Below are 23,369 nucleotides of genomic sequence, written 5' to 3'. Positions count from 1 at the left end.
AATTTAGTTTAAGTACAGCTTGTATGGTAATTATATTTAAAAATGTAGGTCACCGATGAGTTAAAAGAGATATTTCAATTTTAAAGCCAAAAAATGGCATTTTTCCACCAAAGGGAGATAATTTGAAACTTTTCAATGATGTATACATTTTAAAAGTCATCTGGGGCCAACACGAATTGTTTGTTTTGAATAATTTTTGTACCATATAATAAGTAACAACTACAAAAGGTAACAAACAAAATTTGAAATGAAAAACAAATGTTTATTTTTTTTCTGAAATTTGTATACCCTCGAGCCTCCTTAAGTGATGGATTTGCCTATTAGAACGAACCAAACATGTAACCCAACATCTTGAATGGCTTGAAGGTTCGTGTCGAGTAACTTCGAACCATAAAGCCAAACATTTAAAATATCAAATGCGAAGCCTGTTTGTTTAAATTGTTATCTATTTTAGTAAATGTTTTGAATATATAGTGATATAAAGAATCATATATGTATCTCAAAGTAAAAAAATAAAGTGTTGGTTTTCACAACTGTAACATCCTTATAGATGTTTAATACTTATTTTATATGTAAGTTGATGGTTTAATGGTTTACTCAATATCTATCAGCATTCAATTGGTCATGATCCGACTAAGTTTCTTTCATGCGAACAGTCACAGTGAAAAATTGTCCTGGTAATCAGTCACGTGATGTTGTTATACTATAGTAATCGACTATATCATACACAGTGAACAATTGTCCTAGTAATCAGTCACGTGATGTTGTTATACTATAGTAATCGACTATATGATACACAGTGAACAATTGTCCTGGTAATCAGTCACGTGATGTTGTTTTACTATAGTAATCGACTATATGATACACAGTGAACAACTGTCCTGGTAATCAGTCACATGATGTTGTTATACTATAATAATCGACTATATCATACACAGTGGACAGCTGTCATAGAAATTTGTCACGTGATGTTGTTATACTATAGTAATATAGTATAGGATACACAGTGAACAATTGTCCTAGCAATTAGGCGATGGTCTATTTTTTCATCAACGGCAAATACTCTTCAATATTGGTTTTTGTTACGCCTTTCATTGAAATCTAAACAACCAAGACCTCTTCTACTTAGATTTATTGTTATTTGTAATGGTGTGCTGTTACAACAATGCTGATACAGACATTCTTTCAAATTTTATTGTAGCTTTCATATTCACAACATTTATAATGACTCAAACATAGCATTATTTAGGTGTAAATGAAAAGATCCCATCGAATAGGAAACTACAGTAGATTTTAAGTAGAGAGATATTTCGCAATAAACACGAAACAGGCTTAGAAGATTGAATATAAACAATAACTTTTATTTATAGGTTTTTAGAAATCCTAATGTGTCAGAGGCATCATTCGATTTATCTATGCATTATATGCTGATCTTTGTTTAATTACAGTTATATAGGCAATCAATATATTCATGGTACACGATTCTGGCTGGTTTGGAGTAATTTGTAAAGTGTTAAACTTTTAAGAATTTTTGTTCGTCAATGCTTTGCAACTTCGTACTTTATTTGACCTTTTTAACATTTATTGATTTGAGCGATGAGTCTTTTGCAGACGAAACGCGTGTCTGGCGTAAATATAAAATGTCAATCCTGGTATCTAGGATGAGTTTATTTACTACACAATTTGAAGAATCTTTAGAATTTTAGTATATAATGGTTGTCGCTTTGACACATTCCCCATTTCCTTTCTCAATTTAAAAAAATGGTTAATTCAAGAGTGCTATTCTAATCCCTCTTTGTAAAACTTAAAAAACAATCCATCACATAACTTATACAATCACTCAACAATACAAATTAGGATGCAGAAATAAAAGTGAACTTCACACTAAAAGTTTAAGCATTACATGCACACGGAAGAAATTAAATGCTTAGTAATAGTTTCCCGAGTAGAGAATGTTTGAAATTTTAAACTAAAAATAAACGACCCGTCGATGCGTACTATACAGTTAACCCAGTCCTTTGAGAAAATATTACAATCTAACTTCAGCAAATTTATTTATTTATTTATTTTTTTCATTCATGTTTCACGTGATTAAATTCGTAATGGTAAAAGAAAACTCTAATGTATATCTTGTTAGTAAAACGGACGTTCAAATCAAAACCCATCAAGATTGTAACACAATGGTAACGACTGTACCCCATTTTTGACTTTTCCATCAATTGTTTATGTTTGTTGTATTTACACATCGTTGTAAATATAATTGAATAAAAAAACATCTGTCATAAGGGAGAGGTTAAGCTAGATATAAAACCACGTTCAACCTACCGTTTTCTTCACAAGAAAATGTCTGTACCAAGTCATCATTCAGGACTATCGTATAACTTTGGCAGCAATATATTGACCGAATAGTGATGAACCAGCCTTTTTTGACAACATAAAAAACAAAATATCCCACTTTGGCAACTCGTCAATTGTAGTGGTGGGTGATTGGAATGTTGTTCAAGATTATGAGATGGACACATTATATTATAGAAATGAAAATAACCCCTAGTCAAAAGCTAAGATATATGAGGTTATGCATGACCTTGATTTATTAGACATATGGCGCCTGCAACACCCTTTTGAAAAGAGGTACGCATGGTGGGGTCCAAATCGCAAACAAAGTTGTTTGGACTACTTCATGATTACCTCTGATATAGAAGCATTTGTAATTTCATCAGATATAGGAATAAGTTATAGATCAGATCATTCTCCAGTACTTATTAATTTAAAATTTTCAAGCCAGATTAGAGGGAAGGGTACATGGAAATTTAATAACAGTCTTTTGAAGGAAACTGAGTTTATTGAAAAAGTTAAAGGGGATATCAAAACTGTCATTGAAGAATATGAGTGTGATCCATCTATTGATATTGAGACAGAGGATAAATAGTTTAATATAAGCTATCAGCTTTTATGGGATATGATTAAGATGAAAGTTCGTGGATCTTCAATCTCATTTTCGTCTTTCCGGAAGAAGGAACAAAATAATAAAGAAAAAGAATTATTATACAAGATATCATTATTAGATAAAAAAAAAACTCATAGAGAATAACTAGCCATCAGTACACCAAGAAAGGAAAGGGTTGGAACTAGAATTAAAAGTAATAAGAGAAAAAAATGTTAAAGGGATAATAACAAGATGGCAAGTAGAGGGGGAAAAGGGAAGTAACTCTTTTTGTAATTTGGAAAAAAAACATTATACAGAAAAAATTATTCCCAAACTTATTCTGGAGGACGAATCTGAGATAATGGATACATGTATTATTAGAAATGAACAAAAACAATTTTATAAAAAAAATGTATTCTAGTTCTAACCCATTATTACTTGAAACTCACAGGAGCACATTTCTTCAGCATGACAATCCTTTTATTACAAAACCTACTGAGGAAGAGGTGGAATCATGTGAAGGACCTTTATCAGTACAGGAATGTCTGTCTTCATTTAAACATATGAAAAACTCTAAATCACCTGGTATAGATGGATTCACTGTTGAGTTTTATAAAAAAAATTGGAATGATATTAAATTACCACTAGTAAGATGTTTAAATGAGGCTTTAGAGTATGGAAAGTTCTCTATCACTCAAAGACAGGGACTCATTACCTGTATACCAAAGGAGGGTAAGTCAAAGTTTTATCTTAAGAACTGGCGACCAATCACACTGCTCTGTGTAGACTATAAGATAGCTACAGCCAGTCTAGCAAATAGATTTAAAAAGGTCTTGGTAAACATAATTAGTCAAATACAAAAAGGTTTTCTTAAAGGTAGGTATATTGACGAATGCACTAGATTTATTTATGATTTGATGGAAAAGATGGAAAAAGCCGACATTCCTGGACTTTTACTTTTAGTCGATTTTGAAAAAGCTTTCGACACAGTCGAATGGTCTTTTATATATGAGGCTTTGCAGTTTTATGGCTTTGACCATACATTTATAAATTGGATTAAGTCTTGCTACTGTGATGCTTCTAGTGCAGTGTTAAATAATGGTTATATTTCAGAATTTTTTTCATTAAAAAGGGGGTCCGTCAAGGGGATCCTCTGTTTCCTTACCTATTTATTTTAGTGCTAGAATTACTAAGTGCAGCTATTAAAAATGACCCTGATGTTGCGGGTGTAACAATTAATGACTCTGAATTTCTGTTGAGTCAATACGCTGATGATTCTTCCGTAGTATGTGTAGTACAAAGGCCAATAAAACAATTTTTAAAGTATTTATGTAACAAAATCTAGAGATTTAAATGTATTGTATGATAGTTTTGGAGATTAACTTATAGTTTTGATTACTTTGTAATACTCTTATATCATGTTTTCATCTCTATATATGGCATTATTAAACTAGAGGGTCCAAGGACCCTGTGTCGCTCACCTTAGATTTTTGTTGACAATTGATGCATGACATAACAATAATACTTTTTGTTAAAGGAAACTTTGTGAACCAACTTTTAATCTTTCTTGTGATTGAACTAATTTCAACTAGTTTATTATTTTCAGTTTTGAGGTCTAAAACACACTTTTCAAGTATTGTGTTGTTCTCTAATGGACATACATATCTATATTTTTGTTCTACCGGTATATAAACTCATCATTGATACCAGGACTACATTTTGTATATACGCCAGACGCTATCATTACTGGTCAAGGATCATCAAGGAAACTTTAATTGATTTTGACATGTTCATCATATATAAGTTGTTCAATTGGTTATGACAGCAAAGTTACTGATCATTATGGAGAATGACAACAGATCAACTGTATCAATCTTTTTACTGGACCCAAGATTATCATCTTTTATGAATGGTGACCTGACCTTGGACAAGACGGTGGATACAGAGAACAAAGTTTTTGCTATCCTAAATAGTGACGACCTTTATTAGAAGTTCTAACATGTGCGAAGCTGCTATTTGTTTGTCATTTTTGGGTTGTGACCATGTTTGTCTCCAACTTATTTTTTTTCTTCTTGACTGGAGGTTTTGCTCTTATCAATTTCAAAAATGAATGGGGCGTGAAAAATAATAAAAGACATCAAATTTAATTGTTTAATATGAAAAATTTGAACATATCGAATACTTCAAATAATGCATTATAATATTCATTGTCTTATACATTTTTTTTTATATATGTGCATTAAAACAGTTCATTTACAGGACAATATTTACATTCTATAACAACACATTTTCAAAGTTAATATATGACAGTAAAAACAGTATATATAAAAAGCAACACAGCAATTTAATTATGATATGAATATTGTTTCCATAACTTGACCTTCAAAATGACTTGAAGTTAATTTGTAAAGACTTGTCGAGAAGAATATTCAACAGTTTTTCAACTTAAGAGTCTAGATTCTATATATAATTCATTTCCTTTTGAGCATTTAACAACTATCTGTCAAAGTAATTGTCATTTTTGTTTCCTTTCTATTCATGGTATACTGAGTTATAGTCCATAGTATCTCTGTATTAAACTTTATTCATATCAGTTCTATTGGATTTGCTTTAATGCAAGATTCTAGAGTTTACTCCATATGTTTATTAATTGTTGTATAATGTTAATATAACATCAACTGAAACAATCTATATAATTCTTATTTTCTTCAGCAGTTAGTTTACTGAATTTACTTTACATTGGCTTATTATAAAACAGTCATTAAATGTTCTCAAATAGTCTCTATTAAGCAAATGTTCCCAAATATCTGCTCTATTAAGCAAATGTTCACAAATTTCTGCTCTAATAGGCAAATGCTCACAAATTTCTCCTCTATAAGCAAATGTTTTCCAAATTTCTGCTCTATTAAGCAAATGTTCACAAATTTCTCCTCTATAGGCAAATGTTCCAAATTTCTGCTCTATTAAGCACATGTTCCCAAATTTCTGCTCTATTAAGCAAATGTTCACAAATTTCTGCTCTAATAGGCAAATGTTCACAAATTTCTCCTCTATAAGCAAATGTTCCCAAATTTCTGCTCTATAAGCAAATGTTCACAAATTTCTGCTCTAATAGGCAAATGTTCACAAATTTCTGCTCTAATAGGCAAATGTCACAAATTTCTGCTCTATTAAGCACATGTTCACAAATTCTTCTCTAATAGGCAAATGTCACAAATTTCTTCTCTATTAAGCAAATGTTCACAAATTTGTTCACTATGAAGCAAATGTTTACATGAATTGTTCATTAGTTTCTGTTATAAATGACTTCTACATATTTATCAAATTGTATAAGCAACCACAAAGTTGAGGAGAATGACAAATTAATGCAACATTTGATTTTTTTTCTCAACATTTAACCCTTTGAATAAATTAATGATTACACATTTTGATAAACCTGTACTTAGAATAGGCCATAATTGAAATCATAAGAAATCAAAAATGCTGGATTTATGGATTGTTTTTAATTTGGATAACTCCAAGTAATTTTATTGTAATAAATATGTGGTATTTGTATGTATACAGAAATTAATTTATTATGTCTGATATAACATGAGATCATTTCTTAAACAGAAAAGTTATTGAATACTGGATGAGATATACAGATTAATTTGGCATTAATACAAATAGTAAACTGTACATACTTAATCATGATAAATGTTTAGTATATCATATATATATAGCTCTATTTTTAAGAGCCCAGGTGGTCGTGTGGTCTAGCGGGACGGCTGCAGTGCAGGCGATTTGGTGTCACGATATCACAGTAGCATGGGTTCGAATCCCGGCGAGGGAAGAACCAAAAATTTGCGAAAGCAAATTTACAGATCTAACATTGTTGGGTTGATGTTTAGACGGGTTGTATATATATATATATATATATATATATATATATATATATATATATATATATATATATATATATATATATATATATATATATATATTTTGATAAATAAAAAGTCCTTGGTACAGAAAATATAATTTAAAAGTAAAAAACACAAAAAATCACATCATAAATCGAACATTGTTTCTGTTAGCGCTTTCACCGCATCTCCAGCGGTTCATCAGACAGAATTGTTATCGTTAATAGTAACGACTTGTGACGTTACGTTATAGTAACGACTTGTGACAAAGGTCAAACAAATAGACTAATTGATAGAGTGAGAGTTCATAAACAGCAGATAAAAGACCCGTCAATTCGAAATTCTCCCTGTTCTGAACACTTTGACCGATGTGGAAAGGGAAAATTTAAAATATATCCCTTTTTTAAGATGTGGACCGAAGATAAAATTCCGCGTGAAGCCAAGGAACAATATTTTATTGAACTTTATAAGCCCACACTAAATAGGAAGTGAAATTCGGTCCGTTAATAAAATTCCGTAAGATATATACAACTACCGCATGACGTTACTATAACGTAACGTCACAAGTCGTTACTATAACGTAACGTCACAAGTCGTTACTATTAACGATAACAATTCTGTCTGATGAACCGCTGGAGATGCGGTGAAAGCGCTAACAGAAACAATGTTCGATTTATGATGTGATTTTTTGTGTTTTTTACTTTTAAATTATATATATATATATATATATATATATATAGTGAACAAAAGTATTGTAAATCAATTTGTATCAAGTTATCTATATGAAAAATTACAATGAATATATGTACATAACAGCAAGGATTTAAACATTCATAAACCTTTTGATTATTTAATTATTTTGTAGGAAGAGAAATGAGGCATGGAATTTGTGGTCTTCATAACTCCCTTTTTACATCTATATTAAAGCAATGGCTTTTGATTGTATTCAAAAACAAATATTTCAAGAATTATAAATTTATATACATTTATAACAAGTAAATATCAGGAGTGTTCATATGCGAAGTGCACACAACTCTCAACTGATACAATGAGCATTTAGGTAGTAGAGGTGCTAAAATTTGATGTCTCCAATCATTTAACCGACTTGAAATGAATGGAATTTTACTTTTCTTCCATAGCAAAATGGTTGACCAATCATTAAGGGCCTTTCTGCTTTATGGAAGTCAAAGCAACACAGTTTCAAATTTCTTTACCTCTGCTACCGTTAATCCAGTGTACCTATAAAGAAGAAAGCTTTGTAAAGAAGCTTTCTTCTATACAGGTAATACTGGATATCAGGAGTCTTGAAGCCAACTCATTTCTATTCCTACTTATGAAAAGGCAAATCTGTTGGGAGTGGAAACCCATTTTCCTTTTAAACCACTCCTGCACATTTGAGGTTGCATTTTCAGCAACCTCAAATGTGTCATGTTTTTCTGCGGGTTTAATTTTCATTGTTTCAAACAAAGCTGGTTTGGGCATATAAAATAATCATTACACTGAATCATTGTGTTTCAATGGCTACATATATAACTTTATGATCTGACCAATAGGAATCAAGAACATCTGTTTCAAAATTGACCTTACTATCAAAATTTAGGAAAATTAAGTCCAACAATGTACCATAAGATGTAGTAGGTTTAGACACAATTTGTGAACAGCAAAATGAATCTCTCGTGAACTCTAAAAATGAATTGTTTCCAGTGTTTAAATCAATATTAAAGTCTCCCATTATGATCATTTTTGGATGTCTTAAATACACATCAGGAAGAAGATTTGCAAGGAAAGTATCTTTTAGTTGTTGCAATTTGCAGTTTGGTGCTTTGTAAACAAAGACAACCTGAAAAAGACCTTTGCTGGGTGATATTATGTCTGCTATAACAAACTCCAAAGATGGAGTTGAGAAAGTGACTGTATTGTGAAGAATACAATTATTTCGATAATATAATACCAATCCATGAGGTGGTCTTGTATTAAAGTTTGTTTGCTTTTGGTCTAATCGAACTGGTGGTTCAAAACCAGGTACATGAAAATCATTTTCATCTGTTGAAATAAGTCTTGATTCAGCAATACCAATAACATCAGCATCCAAGATGTTAGGGTCTGATTTTCGATCATTAAAATGAGCATGCAATGACCTTGAGTTGTTGAAAACTACTTTAAAATAGTTACTTGATAAATTATACAATGGCTTAAAGCACAGCTGTAGAGTTGCATCTGTCCTAAGTCTGTGTAATTCTTGTCGAACACACTCTGCTACAGCTATTGCTTCTTGATTGAGATCTAATATCTGTAATCCAGTTAAAGATGTTACTCTGCTTAGTGCAACATAGTGAATATGTGGTATTTTCCCTTTACGTTTTGATTTCAGACTAACAACAACTTCTTGTAATGTGTCTCCTTGCGATTTATGAATTGTTTTTCCGGCTGCTGGACGAAGAGGAAATTGAATTCTTTCAAAGGTCTTATATTTATAAGTAAATGACCTTTTAATGTCAAACATTGGAGTCCATGTTTTTTCAACATCTTTTCCATACAAGTGTGAATATTTTCTTCTATTGTTAGCACCAATTCTGGCATCCTCAAACTTTACCCATATGATACTTGGTCTTACAGATTTAGTTTTGCACTCTATCAATTTAAGTTCACAAGTTGAACCATTTGTGAGACCATCAGTGACTTCAATATTAGCTGTAAGATCATATTTCATCCCAATTGCTAATACCACTTCCTTTGCTAGATTGGCTGTATCAGTCTGTTTTTCTGGTAAAGAACTAAGTAATTTTGTTTTTACAGATGCTGGTAAATCCCCACAAACTGTGTCAACTGATTTAACTTTAACTTTTTGTGAGCTTAATTTAGATATGTATTGTAAATTAAAATTATCCACTAAAGCATTTTCAACAAACAAATGAGTAGCATTAGTTCTGTATGTTGGATCACTGATTGAAACAGTTCTTGTATTTAAAACTGCAAAATCATTTTCAGTCTGCTGATTTTGTCTCAACCTATTTAGTAATTGAGCAAATTCCAAATCATCTTTTTGTCTCATTATTTCAGTAAGTTCATGAAAAGAAAATAATAATTTCCAGTAATTAGGAGCTAAAGCTGTTAATCCTTTGCTTAGATCATTGAAAATCCAGCTGTCAAATACAGGTTGGAGTTGGAAAAAGTCACCAATAGCTATGATACTCACTCCACCAAATGAACAGTTGCTTCCCTTGATTTTTTTCAGCCTTCTCTCTAGTAAAGAGAACATTTTGTTTCCAACCATTGAAATTTCATCAATCAAAATCAGAGACAAATTTCTGTATTTCATTCTGAGTGTATTGAGAACATCACATGACAGTGACTGGTCAAGTCCTTTATTTGGTTGTATCTGGAAAGCATTGTGAATAGTCAGACCATTTATATTGTAAGCTGCCTTTCCAGTAGGAGCACAAAGAAGAATTCTTATATCGTCAGGGTCCTCACCTTCAATAGAACATAAGTGTCTATGTAAAGCTTGAAATATTGCTCTGACAACAACAGATTTTCCGCATCCTGCTCCACCTGTCAAAAATGTATAAAATGGTTCATGTTTTGTTTTAACCCATGTGACAACATGTTGGAAAAATTCCCACTGTTTTTTATTCAAGGATCTTATCAATGCAAAATAATCACTCTCACTTATTCTGTTGGCATGATTTGTCAATTCTACTGTTCTTGCTTCAATTCCAACTTCACGAGACATATCATACAGCCTATGTTCTGTTGGTCTATCTGGATTGAAATGAACATACTGTTCAGATTCTGTTGGGCCTATTTCAGCATCTTCCATTTCTACTTGCTGTGTGGCAGGTGCTAATTGATCATTCTCATTACAATCATTTTCTGCCTCTTCTATAGCTTTGTCTAGATCTATTACTTTTCCTTCATATTGCTTAGCTTTCTTTTCTAATAGTCTTGAAACAGTCAAGTACATTTTTTCAAATGTTTCATGTCCACATTGCAAATCTGAAAGTTCGTTTCTCCATGGATAAAATAACATTAAGCGTTCTCTGTAGAAGTTTTCAGAGTCAGTCTTGTAATTGTATTTAACATATCTTATAACCTTGGGTGTTTTTCTTTGGTATATTCTAATACCATTCTTCAGTGTTATGTTTATTTTGGTTTTTTTTTCTTCTATAACATCTGCATTTGCCTCTTCATTTTCACTTTCAGATTCATTTTCTTGCTGTTCTGTTTCATGATCTGAGGATTCTGAGGTTTTATGATACTGCAATTCAAGCTGAGATACAAAGTCTGCTAGACACCAGTTCTCCAGTTGTTTTGGTCTACGCGAGTATCTTTTAATATCATTATCTGATTCTATTTCGGTAGATTCTGGGCCTAGTTTTTCTAGGGCTGATGATTGCTTCAGGAGGAAAGTTCTTTTGTGTTGTGGAGATGTGTTAATGAAGACAACTTGTCTTGTAGCTTTTGTTAAAGGCATCTGTAGTGTTAAGTATGTTGCTTCTTGTGCACTTGTTTCAACAGAATTTGAAAAGTAATTCCCAATGTGCCTTACTTGATGCTTCAAGTCTAAATTTCCCTGTCGTGCTTCTTTTGCTACTTGGTCTAGTAATGCACTCATACCTTTTTGTGACTTGCTTATGTATGAAACAATATACACTGCACATGCAAATGCATCTAAAACAAACTGTAAATCATGGTTTGCTTGCCAAGCTATCAACACAGTTTTCATGTAACCATTAACACGGACTTCAGATGGTTTTCTTTTGAGAAAAACTTTTGGACCACTCAAGTTGCTTCTTATGGCCTTAATGTAATTTTCATCATCCATTTGTAACACATCATCTAAAAACATGTCATATGTCATCTGGTCTATATCTTCAGAATTGTGAAGTGTATTAATTTCGTTTTGTATTTCTTTATATAGAGCCTTGTACTTTTCTATGTCATCATTTTCTTTCAATGGCTCTAGAATAACTGTTGCTTTCATAGGTGGAAGGGGGAAACCAAAACGACAAATTGGGTGACCTTTTTTTCTGCATGTTTTAGAATGTTTATGAACTTGCAAATTGACTAAACTAGTATCATTATCTGAAAGTGAACAGGAGACATATTTATCAATAAATGCTACAATATCTTCATTTGAATCACTTTCATATACTGGTGCATTTTCAATCCAAATCAAGATATGAATATGTGGTGAACCTCTCTGTTGAAATTCAACCCTATAAAAAAAATCTGTCAATTTTCCAATAGGATCATGATCACTTTTCAATACCAAGTTAATAAACTGTTGGACACGATAATCAAAATATCTAGAGCATGTCACAGGGTCTTTCTGAACAAGTTTAGATTTTTGATTCCAATCCATTTCTTCCAATTCATTGTCAGTATACTCTTTGCCATCATTTAATTTGCCTAGAATTCGCAACAAATCTTTCCAGTTAGTGTCTGCAGATGAAAGAGAGCCAAACCATGTTGGAAGACCCAATTGTCTGATCATTGCAAACAAATCTTTTTTCCTCTTTTCAAGGTATACTGGAGAGTTTCTTAAACTTCTAAAGATGTAATAACCTTCATCCAATCTGACAAGATCATTTACAGTGTTAGGATTGAGTACATCTTTTGCTGTCCATTTTTTTCCTTCTGATTGACACCTTCTCAGAGCAAGATTGACCTTATCACTTATGTTTTTTAACTGAATTTTCTTCAACTTAAAAAAAATGTTTGGTACAGACTGTGCTACTCTCCTATCCATGGACCTTAGTTCCCATTTGACAATATCAGTATAGTGAACAGAAACAGACCTGTCTTTATTATCTGGCCTTCTTTGACCACAAAATATAGTTGGAAAAGATAAGTACTCTGCATCAGGATCACTGTAGAGACTAATTGGTCGTTGACCTTCACCAGGAGCAAAAGTTAAACCTGCATCACATAGTGGATTGTCGTCTGGAATGTGATCTAACAGTGTATCTGTATTACCAACATGTGTTTCATTTTCATCTACTTCACTGAAATGATCGGAGTCATCTTCTGAATCATTTTCATCTTGGTTATTCTCTTGTTCTGTACTATTTTTTTCATTTGGTATTTCTTCTTCATTTATTTTTGCTATTTCTGTAATCCAATCCTCATTTATTTCTATTCCAGAAGACTTGTACAAGTCACTTGTTCTCATTAAATAATGTAATGCACAAATGACAGCAAATGGTCTCACATTTTCACTAAAATCACACTTTTTGAATTCCAGCTTCTTCTTCAGTTTAACTGATATTGTTCCCGATTTCTCTAATGTATGTGGAAGTGAATTTATTGTAGGTTGAACTTCAACAGGCACATTTACAACATTGCCTTTAACTGATAACTGTCCACCTCGAGGCAACTGTCGAATCTGCATAAAAGGAATTCTTAATGATAACAGTCTCTCTTCTAAGGGATACAAATTTAATTCTTTTGGTTTTTGGGGAAATCCCATCTTATTTGCTATTGCAAAGCGAGGTATTTTTTTTCTTTTAATTGCATTTAGACAAGTGTGGCATATCCATTCTATGTGCTGTACAGATTTAAAATTAGTAAAACAATGAGACATGTTAGCAGGAGTATTCATTTTAATAGTTTTAGCACTAACTACAGAATCACAGAACCAAGTTTGCTGACATGAAGTACATATATAGGTAGGACCTTCATTAATTTTTGTTTTAAAATTTCTTATGCAGGTGTCAAGAGTTATACCATGAGTTCTTTTCTTTTTGAGGTCTTTTTCATGATCTGTAAAAGCAATGTTTTTTCTTTTAGAACTTTTGACTGTCTTTTCATAACATCTGTCTTTATCTAGGTTTTTCTGTCTTAAACTTTGTTTCTTCAAACGCTCATTTTCTAAATTTTCTGGATGTGACCTATATTCTTGTTTTCTGTGGAAGTCTCGTTCGGACTCATGTTTTCTGTAGTTTTCATCTTGTCTGGCAATTTTTTTCTTTTCTGTTTCGTTTCTTTTGAAATTTTCATTCTTTCTAGCCTCTTTTTTAGCAACAAATTCTCTGTGTCTCTCCATCCGTCTTAAATCAGGATTATCTCTATTAGACTTCTTACTTTCTGCTTCAGCCCTTCTATAATTTTTATCCTTTCTTACTTCTCTTTTAGCAACAAGTTCTCTTTGTCTTTCTATCTGTCTTAAATCAGAATTTTCTCTTTGAGACTTCTTACTTTCTGCTTCAGCCCTTCTATAATTTTTATCCTTTCTTACTTCTCTTTTAGCAACAAGTTCTCTTTGTCTTTCTATCTGTCTTAAATCAGAATTTTCTCTTTGAGACTTCTTACTTTCTGCTTCAGCCCTTCTATAATTTTTATCCTTTCTTACTTCTCTTTTAGCAACAAGTTCTCTTTGTCTTTCTATCTGTCTTAAATCAGAATTTTCTCTTTGAGACTTCTTACTTTCTGCTTCAGCCCTTCTATAATTTTTATCCTTTCTAACTTCTCTTTTAGCAGCAAGTTCTCTTATATTGAAATCTACATTCTTTCTAGCCTCTCTTTTTGCAACCAATTCTGTTTTTTTGAAATCTTCATTCTTTCTAGCCTCTCTTTTAGCAGCAAGTTCTGTTTTTTTGAAATCTTCATTCTTTCTAGCCTCTCTTTTAGCAGCAAGTTCTGTTTTTTTGAAATCTTCATTCTTTCTAGTCTCTCTTTTAGCAGCAAGTTCTGTTTTCTTGAAATCTTCATTCTTTCTAGCCTCTCTTTTAGAAGAAAGTTCTCTTTGTCTCTCTTTCTGTCTTATATCAGGATCATCTCTCTGAGACTTCTTTCTATGTGCTTCTGTTTTTCTATAATTCTTATCTTTTCTTCTTTTTTGCATGTAGTATTTCATATAAACAAACTTGGGTACCTTCATATACTGGTAGGAAACTTTTTTTGTTTTATGTTCCTTAGTTTCTGATCGTCAAAGTAATTCTTAATCTGCTTGGTCACATCTTTGTCAGCATCTTTACTACTGATACATACAGGTAAAATTTCATATTGAGAGTCTAAATCAATTTGTAAACTGGTGTAAAAATTATACAAGTAACTGAGGAGGTCATGTAAGTCAGCAAATCCAATCAAAATACTTTTTCCAGAGGAATCTAATGGATTATTCAGTGTACATTCTGAATGAGAATGACTGTCAAAAAAATAGTATGTATGATTATAATAATAAACTGCTGAACATGGCTCCAATCATAATAAGAAATGTGTTGGACTGCTTGATACAATTTTGAATTGCTTCTTGTAATGTGAGAAATCCAGTCAACTCTTGGTACTGTAAAGCTATACCAAACAGAATATTTTGTTTGTTAATTATAAAAGTCCCTTCAGGAATTTCTATTTTGACGGGAATTTCATCAAAATTTAAAAGCATATTTTTAAATAATCCCTGTGTTGTTAATTCTTGAACATGCTTCCTGTAAATTTCATCACCTTTATTCAAAATGTAATCCAGGTTCAGTGTGTTTGAATCAAAATTTAAAGTAGAGAGTGATAAGAAAACTAAGCAATTACAAGTACATTGGTTTCCCCTGCTTTGATCAGCAAATTTTGGGGCATACTGGTCAAAAGTTCCAAATTTAATAAAGTTTGCATTAAAGGAATTGTAATATTTTGATACTCCTTGTTCTGAATCAGTTTTAAATTGTTCATTTTGGTCTTGCAACAGATTAGTTTGGACAATACAATGAGAATCTTTTTTGGCATAACTATTGTTTGATTCATTTGACAGAATATCTGTTTGTATATAGCAAGTTTCTTTTCCACAGTTATTGTTACTGTTTTGATTTGCACAGTTATTGTTACTGTTTTGATTTGCACAGTTATTGTTACTGTTTTGATTCAATTCTTTTGCACAGTTATTGTTACTGTTTTGATTCAATTCAGATTGTTCAAGTTTATTCAATTCAGATATTTCAAGTATATTCAGTTCAGATATTTCAAGTGTATTCAATTCAGATAGTTCAAGTAGTTTCAAGTTACTGTTGTTTATATTTGTGTGGAGGTCAGTATCCCCCATATTATTTGAGTTACTGTTGTTTATATTTGAGTGGAGGTCAGTATCCCCCATGTTATTTGAGATACTGTTGTTGAAGGTGTCAGTATCACCTATGTCAATGTCAGATTTGGTACTGTTAATGGGGCCAGTATCCCCAGTCAAGTCCGTCAGTCTCTGTTTCATTGGGTTTTTCACACCACGTTTAGCCTCAGCTACTCTCCAATTTTTTCTTCTTGGCATCTTTAAAAATCTATAAATACATATGTAAATACTGCACAATTTATATATATCATGATTATCATATGTGTTTTCTGTCATAGAGTTGTCACTTGTTTTTTTATAGATATACCTATAAATGTATCTAGAATACTGATGTGCTTCATTTACACTGTAGTGGAATAAAATAATATATCAAAGTGCAATTATAGTTAACTGCTAAACATGTTGCCTTTGGTTAAGTAAGAAAAAGTTAGGTTTTGACTTTGGTTTAATAAGGAAAAGTTAGGTTTTGCTTTTGGTTAAGGAAGGAAAAGTTAGATTATGCCCTTTTTTTAATAATGATCAATATTAATATGTTGTGTTTTTATTTGCATATGCAAAAAAGGTTTGAGAAATTGATACTACTAGTGCATTCGTCTATATTTAATATAGCAGTATTGTTGAAAATTCCATCTAATTTATTATAACTATCTTTCTAAATTAAGTAAACAGAGTTTCAATTAAATAAGATGATAACACTAATGCACTAATGCTAATAAAGAGTAAAACTTAGTTTAAACCTTTAACAATTCTTCATTCATATGTATGTGTGTACACATAAGTTTGAAGTTGACATCTTAAATAAGCAATACAACATTGTACATATTGGTGTTCAAAACAGTTTTGTTCTTGTAAATTTGTTCAATCTAATTACGTTACACAGAAAATTTTACATTGAAAAATTTCAAAAATGCTAGCTAATTCAAAGTCACTTGACAATGTTGCGTCAAAGTATTCATCAAACTGACATGTATCCATAATCCATAAATCTTGCGAAATCACTTCAAATTTGTCATAATAGCATTGCGTAATGATAGATTTGCAACCTCATACAAAATATCATTGAATTTGATCTATCACATGTAGCTCTTATCAAATTAACTTAATGTAAATTGCTACTTCATTCAAAGTCACTGGACCATGACCAAGGAGCAGGGCCTAAAAATAGTCACCAAACTTGTATTAACTGATAGCAATGCATTTTTGTACACAATATCACTGATCTTTCACTAATAGATCCTACTGAACAAATAAAACAGAAATAGCTTACAGAGAACATGCACATTTGTTTTGGTTGGAGGAGGGCGGAGTGGGTCTTTACAGCCATATAATCTCAAGTATGCTTGTGCAGCTCTCTAAAAAAGTTATATGGGTTTCATTTAACATAAAAATCATGGGGAAAAACAAATTTATTTAAATATTAAATCTTAAAACAGTATATCTAATAAAAAATCTTGAATCAGTATATCTAATGGAAAATGAATCTGATCAGTTTTACAGTTTAAAATTGATAAAAACTTCAACTTTATGAGATTTCGGAAGATTTATAGATTTTGGAAGTGTCTGACTTAAAAAAACTATCGAAACTGCTTAATAAATCAACCACTTAAATATTCAACAAATACATGTTTTATGTAAAAAAAGTATATAATATTACGGAGCTCCAGATAAGCTGTGTATTTGCGTGATAATACAATAAATTTAATTAAAAACCAAATGCAAGTGCCCATTGTAGCGTTCTAAAGCCCGATAAATTGTCAATGAGTTCTTAATGCTTTTAGTAGCTATGGTGTGCTTTATTTACCCTAATCATATTAATCTATTAATTAAATCTATTTTTTTAATATTGAAAATCAAAAAATGTCCTTTCTAAACAGAGAGCGTTGAAAGGGTCCCTGTTGAAATTTTTCATTGCTTGGTACACGTGGTGATGAAAATCTTTTGATTTTCTCTGTCTTTATCCAATTCATGTTAGCCATGTCGTCATAATTCTTTTTGTACTTCTTGAGATTTAACATAAGACTTCTCTTGAATGCACGAGTCATGGTGTGTTACAAGAACAGGATTAGAACTAAATCAGTTGGAAATTGAAAGGCCAAATCACTTATATGAAGTTAGCATCGGAAACCAAAAGTTCTATTAAGGGACACGTTAATCCAGATTTATTTACATAAAATTAGACTAAAACATTGTTTATTTTTAGTTCAAGAATACATGTATACTTAATATACATATTTTATTTTAGTTAATGAGTGAACACACACATTCAATATCGTGATGATGTAAAAACACAATATGATATTTGCTTAAGGGGTGTATTGGAATTAATATTCCAATGGAAAAACTATTTCACTCAATTAAAAAAATCAATTTGTAAGGGTTCCGCGGAACCCAGTGTCTCGCCTACTTTTGAACAAATATATCATGTTATAGAGGGGTATTTGCGAAAAATACCAGTCAAGGGACTGTGAAATTTCCTGAGCCGCAAGGCTAGTATTTTTTACAAATACCCCTCCATAACATGATATATCTGTTTAATTACACCGAATAGATTTGGATTGAAACTCTCTGTACATGTGCAGATAAATACTATTAAGCTGTAATTCATAAACATGTTTATGCATAATTTTGAGTACAATGTATAAGTGGATATTATCATAGAACCGCGGGAATTATACATGTACTAATACGTGTTAGCTCGCTTTCACTATGTAACATCATATCGGAAATCTTTTGGCGGGAAGATGCTCGCGAGGGTAAAAAAGGAATATCCAAAATGGCAACTACCATGGTATTTGAGGCAAATTCACCGGCAGTGGTGAAAAACAGGCAAATTCGTTTGAAATGAGAAAAACATATTAGAATATGTGAAACATACACTGGCTATCAACCAATCAAAATCTTACTTTCTTAAATAAGGTGTAATTATCGCAGGCTCAACAAAAATGAGGAAAAAAATCAACAAAAATATTCCTCTTGATACTATCTTATTATTGTAAGAAACCTCTGTCCAAGTTTGGTAAAAATTTAGGATAGTAAATGAATCTAATAAATGTTTTGAAAACTTTAACTGCAGACTGTATATATGGACTGTATATATGTAATGTTAACTGGAAGAAAATCTAAGTCCATTAAAAAGTAAAATACAGAAAAAATGGAGTTATCTTTTTACAAAATTTACTTCTGGATACTATCTTATGATCATAAATAAACTTCTGTCCAAGTTTGGTACAAACCCAGGATAGTTTAAGAAAGTTATTAAAATTTTAAAAACTTTAACCACAGAGTGAATGTAATTTTTCCCCGCAGAAAAAACTTAGTCCTTTTAAAAGTAAAATACGAAAAAAATGGATTAATTTATTTACAAAATTTACTTCTGGATACTATCTTATGATCATAAAAAAGCTTTTGTCCCAGTTTGGTAGAAATCCAGTATAGTTTAAGAAAGTTATCAAAATTTCAAAAACTTTAACCACAGAGTGAATATTTGTGGACGCCGCCGCCGACAGAATGTAGGATCGCTTAGTCTCGCTTTTTCGACTAAAGTCAAGGCTCGACAAAAATGGTGGGTAAAAACCCCAATTATTGAATTTGCCATTCACTTGTCACGCTTACAAAAAAATGTCAATCCTGTGTCATGCTGAGACGAGAGTAAGACCCACTTTTAATGGTTTCAGAAATTGGCAATGCCATCAGCACAATTTTTTATTTCCCCATTTGCATTCTGAGATGACATGAATGCTATTATGACAAATTTGAAGTGGCAAACTACAAGTGAGATACACTTGCATCATTTATTACATAAGTTGAATGACATTTTATTGATATTATTAGAAATAATTCAGATAATAGAATGAATGTATTTTAAACGCATGTTTCTGTTTCTTGTCATGATTTATTAACTGTGAAAGGACCATAGAATCTGCTATAATTAGCTAGTTTCGAGTCCTGTCAATACATAAGACATCGGGAAATATTCTGTAGATGAATATGTCGGATTGTCCTGATAAATTATCATGAAATTAACGCTTTTGCAAGTCATGCATTATGATATCTAGACTGACCTCACGTCGTCCTTGATTAGAGACAGTGATCAAAATAAATCTGATTTAAACTTTTTAATTTATTTTTCCGTTCCGTTCCGTTCCGCAAAGTACCAATTGCTCTGAGGAATTGGTATTTAACGGAAAAAGACATCTTTAATGTAATTAAAGCAGTATGATAAAAAAAATTGTCTGACACCTCTTTTTGCATGAGTGGTATGTGTTTTAGATAACATTTTCGACTTGATCAATAATAAAAAAATTTAACACAAAGGCAGGTTACACAAAAAGTCTTTCTCCTTCCATCGGTAATTATATTTTTAAAAAAGGGGCCTTCAACAGCCCGTTCCGACGATGATTAGAGACAGTGATCCAGTTGAATCTGATTTAAACTTTTTAATTTATTTTTCCGTTCCGTTCCGTTCCGCAAAGTACCAATTGCTCTGAGGAATTGGTATTTAACGGAAAAAACGGAAACAGACATCTTTAATGTAATTAAAGCAGTATGATAAAAAAAATTGTCTGACACCTCTTTTTGCATGAGTGGTATGTATTTTAGATAGCATTTTCGACTTGATCAATAATAAAAAAATTAACACAAAGGCAGGTTACACAAAAAGTCTTTCTCCTTCCATCGGTAATTATATTTTAAAAAAGGGGCCTTCAACAGCCCGTTCCGACGATGATTAGAGACAGTGATCCAGTTGAATCTGATTTAAACTTTTTAATTTATTTTTCCGTTCCGTTCCGTTCCGCAAAGTACCAATTGCTCTGAGGAATTGGTATTTAACGGAAAAAACGGAAACAGACATCTTTAATGTAATTAAAGCAGTATGATAAAAAAAATTGTCTGACACCTCTTTTTGCATGAGTGGTATGTGTTTTAGATAGCATTTTCGACTTGATCAATAATAAAAAATTTAACACAAAGGCAGGTTACACAAAAAGTCTTTCTCCTTCCATCGGTAATTATATTTTAAAAAAGGGGCCTTCAACAGCCCGTTCCGACGATGATTAGAGACAGTGATCCAGTTGAATCTGATGTAAACTTTTTAATTTATTTTTCCGTTCCGTTCCGTTCCGCAAAGTACCAATTGCTCTGAGGAATTGGTATTTAACGGAAAAAACGGAAACAGACATCTTTAATGTAATTAAAGCAGTATGATAAAAAAAAATTGTCTGACACCTCTTTTTGCATGAGTGGTATGTGTTTTAGATAGCATGTTCGACTTGATCAATAATAAAAAATTTAACACAAAGGCAGGTTACACAAAAAGTCTTTCTCCTTCCATCGGTAATTATATTTTAAAAAAAGAGGCCTTCAACAGCCCGTTCCGACGATGATTAGAGACAGTGATCAAGTTGAATCTGGTGTAAACTTTTTAATTTATTTTTCCGTTCCGTTCCGTTCCGCAAAGTACCAATTGCTCTGAGGAATTGGTATTTAACGGAAAAAACGGAAACAGACATCTTTACATGATGTAATTAAAGCAGTATGATAAAAAAAATTGTCTGACACCTCTTTTTGCATGAGTGGTATGTGTTTTAGATAGCATTTTCGACTTGATCAATAATAAAAAATTTAACACAAAGGCAGGTTACACAAAAAGTCTTTCTCCTTCCATCGGTAATCATATTTTAAAAAAGGGGCCTTCAACAGCCCGTTCCGACGATGATTAGAGACAGTGATCCAGTTGAATCTGATGTAAACTTTTTAATTTATTTTTCCGTTCCGTTCCGTTCCGCAAAGTACCAATTGCTCTGAGGAATTGGTATTTAACGGAAAAAACGGAAACAGACATATTTAATGTAATTAAAGCAGTATGATAAAAAAAAATTGTCTGACACCTCTTTTTGCATGAGTGGTATGTGTTTTAGATAGCATGTTCGACTTGATCAATAATAAAAAATTTAACACAAAGGCAGGTTACACAAAAAGTCTTTCTCCTTCCATCGGTAATTATATTTAAAAAAAGAGGCCTTCAACAGCCCGTCCCGACGATGATTAGAGACAGTGATCAAGTTAAATCTGATGTAAACTTTTTAAGTTTTTTAGATGAAAATAACAAATCTTCCAACAAAATGACTAAAATGTATAAAACCAATGCATGAATATCGCCCAGCAAACATCCATGTAATCTATATTTATTGTAGCATGCTAACATAAGAAATCAGAGCTATTTAAAACGTTTCTCTTGTTAAAATGTTTCTTAGGAGAGGATCTGTTTTTGCCAAACTTTTAACAATTATTTAAGAGTGCTCAACTAAATAGAAATTTGTATAGTGAAAAAGTCTTCTCTATAATGATAACAATTATCTTTGCTGTTTCTGAACACCTCAAATATATGTACACAACTCTTAACATGGGCGATCTAATATTAAACAGAATTTTAATTTAACTAAACAAGTTGTACTATTACACCATTGCTCTTGAGGGGATAGAGCGCTCACGGCGACTTGAACAGCGCCTCATTATATAGATCAAGATCCGAAATCGGCAGCTTTGAATTATGCGTGTTATATTTGTTTATTGCTTTTTTTTCTAGAAACCGGAAACGCTGTTTTTCTCGCTTTTTATTGGTTTACATTTAGTAGTGAGTGCAAGTAAAGGGGTCTCTTATAACTTACTATATTGGATGTGATTTGTTCATTGTTGAATGCCATTAGGCATACGATGTTTTATTGGGGTATACATCTTTATTAGTTCGTCTTTTGATAAAAGTTGTCTCATTTGTAATCATACTCTGTAATAACAACCACAGTTGAGTTGCACGTTTTATTTTTAATAAGGGCAGTTACAATCTTTAGTCTTTAGTAAGTGTCCCAAATGACACTGTAAACACTTGTGTACGTTTCCTCTTTTGTAGTTTCTTCACATATGTAATGTTCACTTATGTACTTAATTGAAATTGTGGCTGCTGCTTAAAAAAAAGGATGGGGAAGGTAACGAAGTCACCTATGCATAAGTATTAACTACATGATAACAGCAAACTACATGATAACAATTGAATGATATTACATCTCTCTTTCTCTCGCAAATGAAACTAATTGAAGAATTTTAAAAGTCTCTAATCGCACTCACAAATTGAATTAAATTGAATTGTCAATATATGAAAATTTCGGATTTCGGAACTAGCAACTTTAAAGTCTATTCTAATGAAAACTAAAAAAAAATGAAACTCGCTCATAAAGTTCTACGCTAATATGAGAAAGCTTAAAAGTCTAATTCACAAAATTTTACAAATCAAGCTTCTCTGGTTTCTGGACAAGCCTTCCTGATTTAGTCATTGTCACATCTGAGCGCATCACTTCCTCGTCGCGTTCTTTACTTACATCTAGCTTATTGTCATTTGCTTCTTTCGGGGCGGTCTCGATTCTATTAGGTAGATTGTCTAATTCGAAATTGTCACTTGTTGTCTCACGGTTAATGTCCTTGGAGGCTGTTTCGG

At 31.9% G+C, this 23,369-nt stretch overlaps 1 protein-coding gene across 1 annotated transcript; it reads right to left on the bottom strand.

The window, feature by feature from the left end:
• Window positions 1-8,332: 8,332 nt before the first annotated feature.
• Window positions 8,333-16,078, bottom strand: LOC139494147 (uncharacterized). The gene is made up of 3 exons (XM_071282323.1): window positions 15,402-16,078; window positions 14,715-14,977; window positions 8,333-14,418 (listed from the first exon to the last, which is right to left on the bottom strand). Exons 1-3 carry the CDS (start codon window positions 16,076-16,078, stop codon window positions 8,333-8,335), a joined length of 7,026 nt encoding a protein of 2,341 aa, XP_071138424.1.
• Between the last annotated feature and the right edge of the window lie 7,291 nt (window positions 16,079-23,369).

Source organism: Mytilus edulis, chromosome 11 (assembly GCF_963676685.1).
Source record: "Mytilus edulis chromosome 11, xbMytEdul2.2, whole genome shotgun sequence".
NCBI classification, from domain to species: Eukaryota; Metazoa; Mollusca; class Bivalvia; order Mytilida; family Mytilidae; genus Mytilus; species Mytilus edulis.
This window is presented reverse-complemented; position numbering and strand designations above follow the sequence as displayed.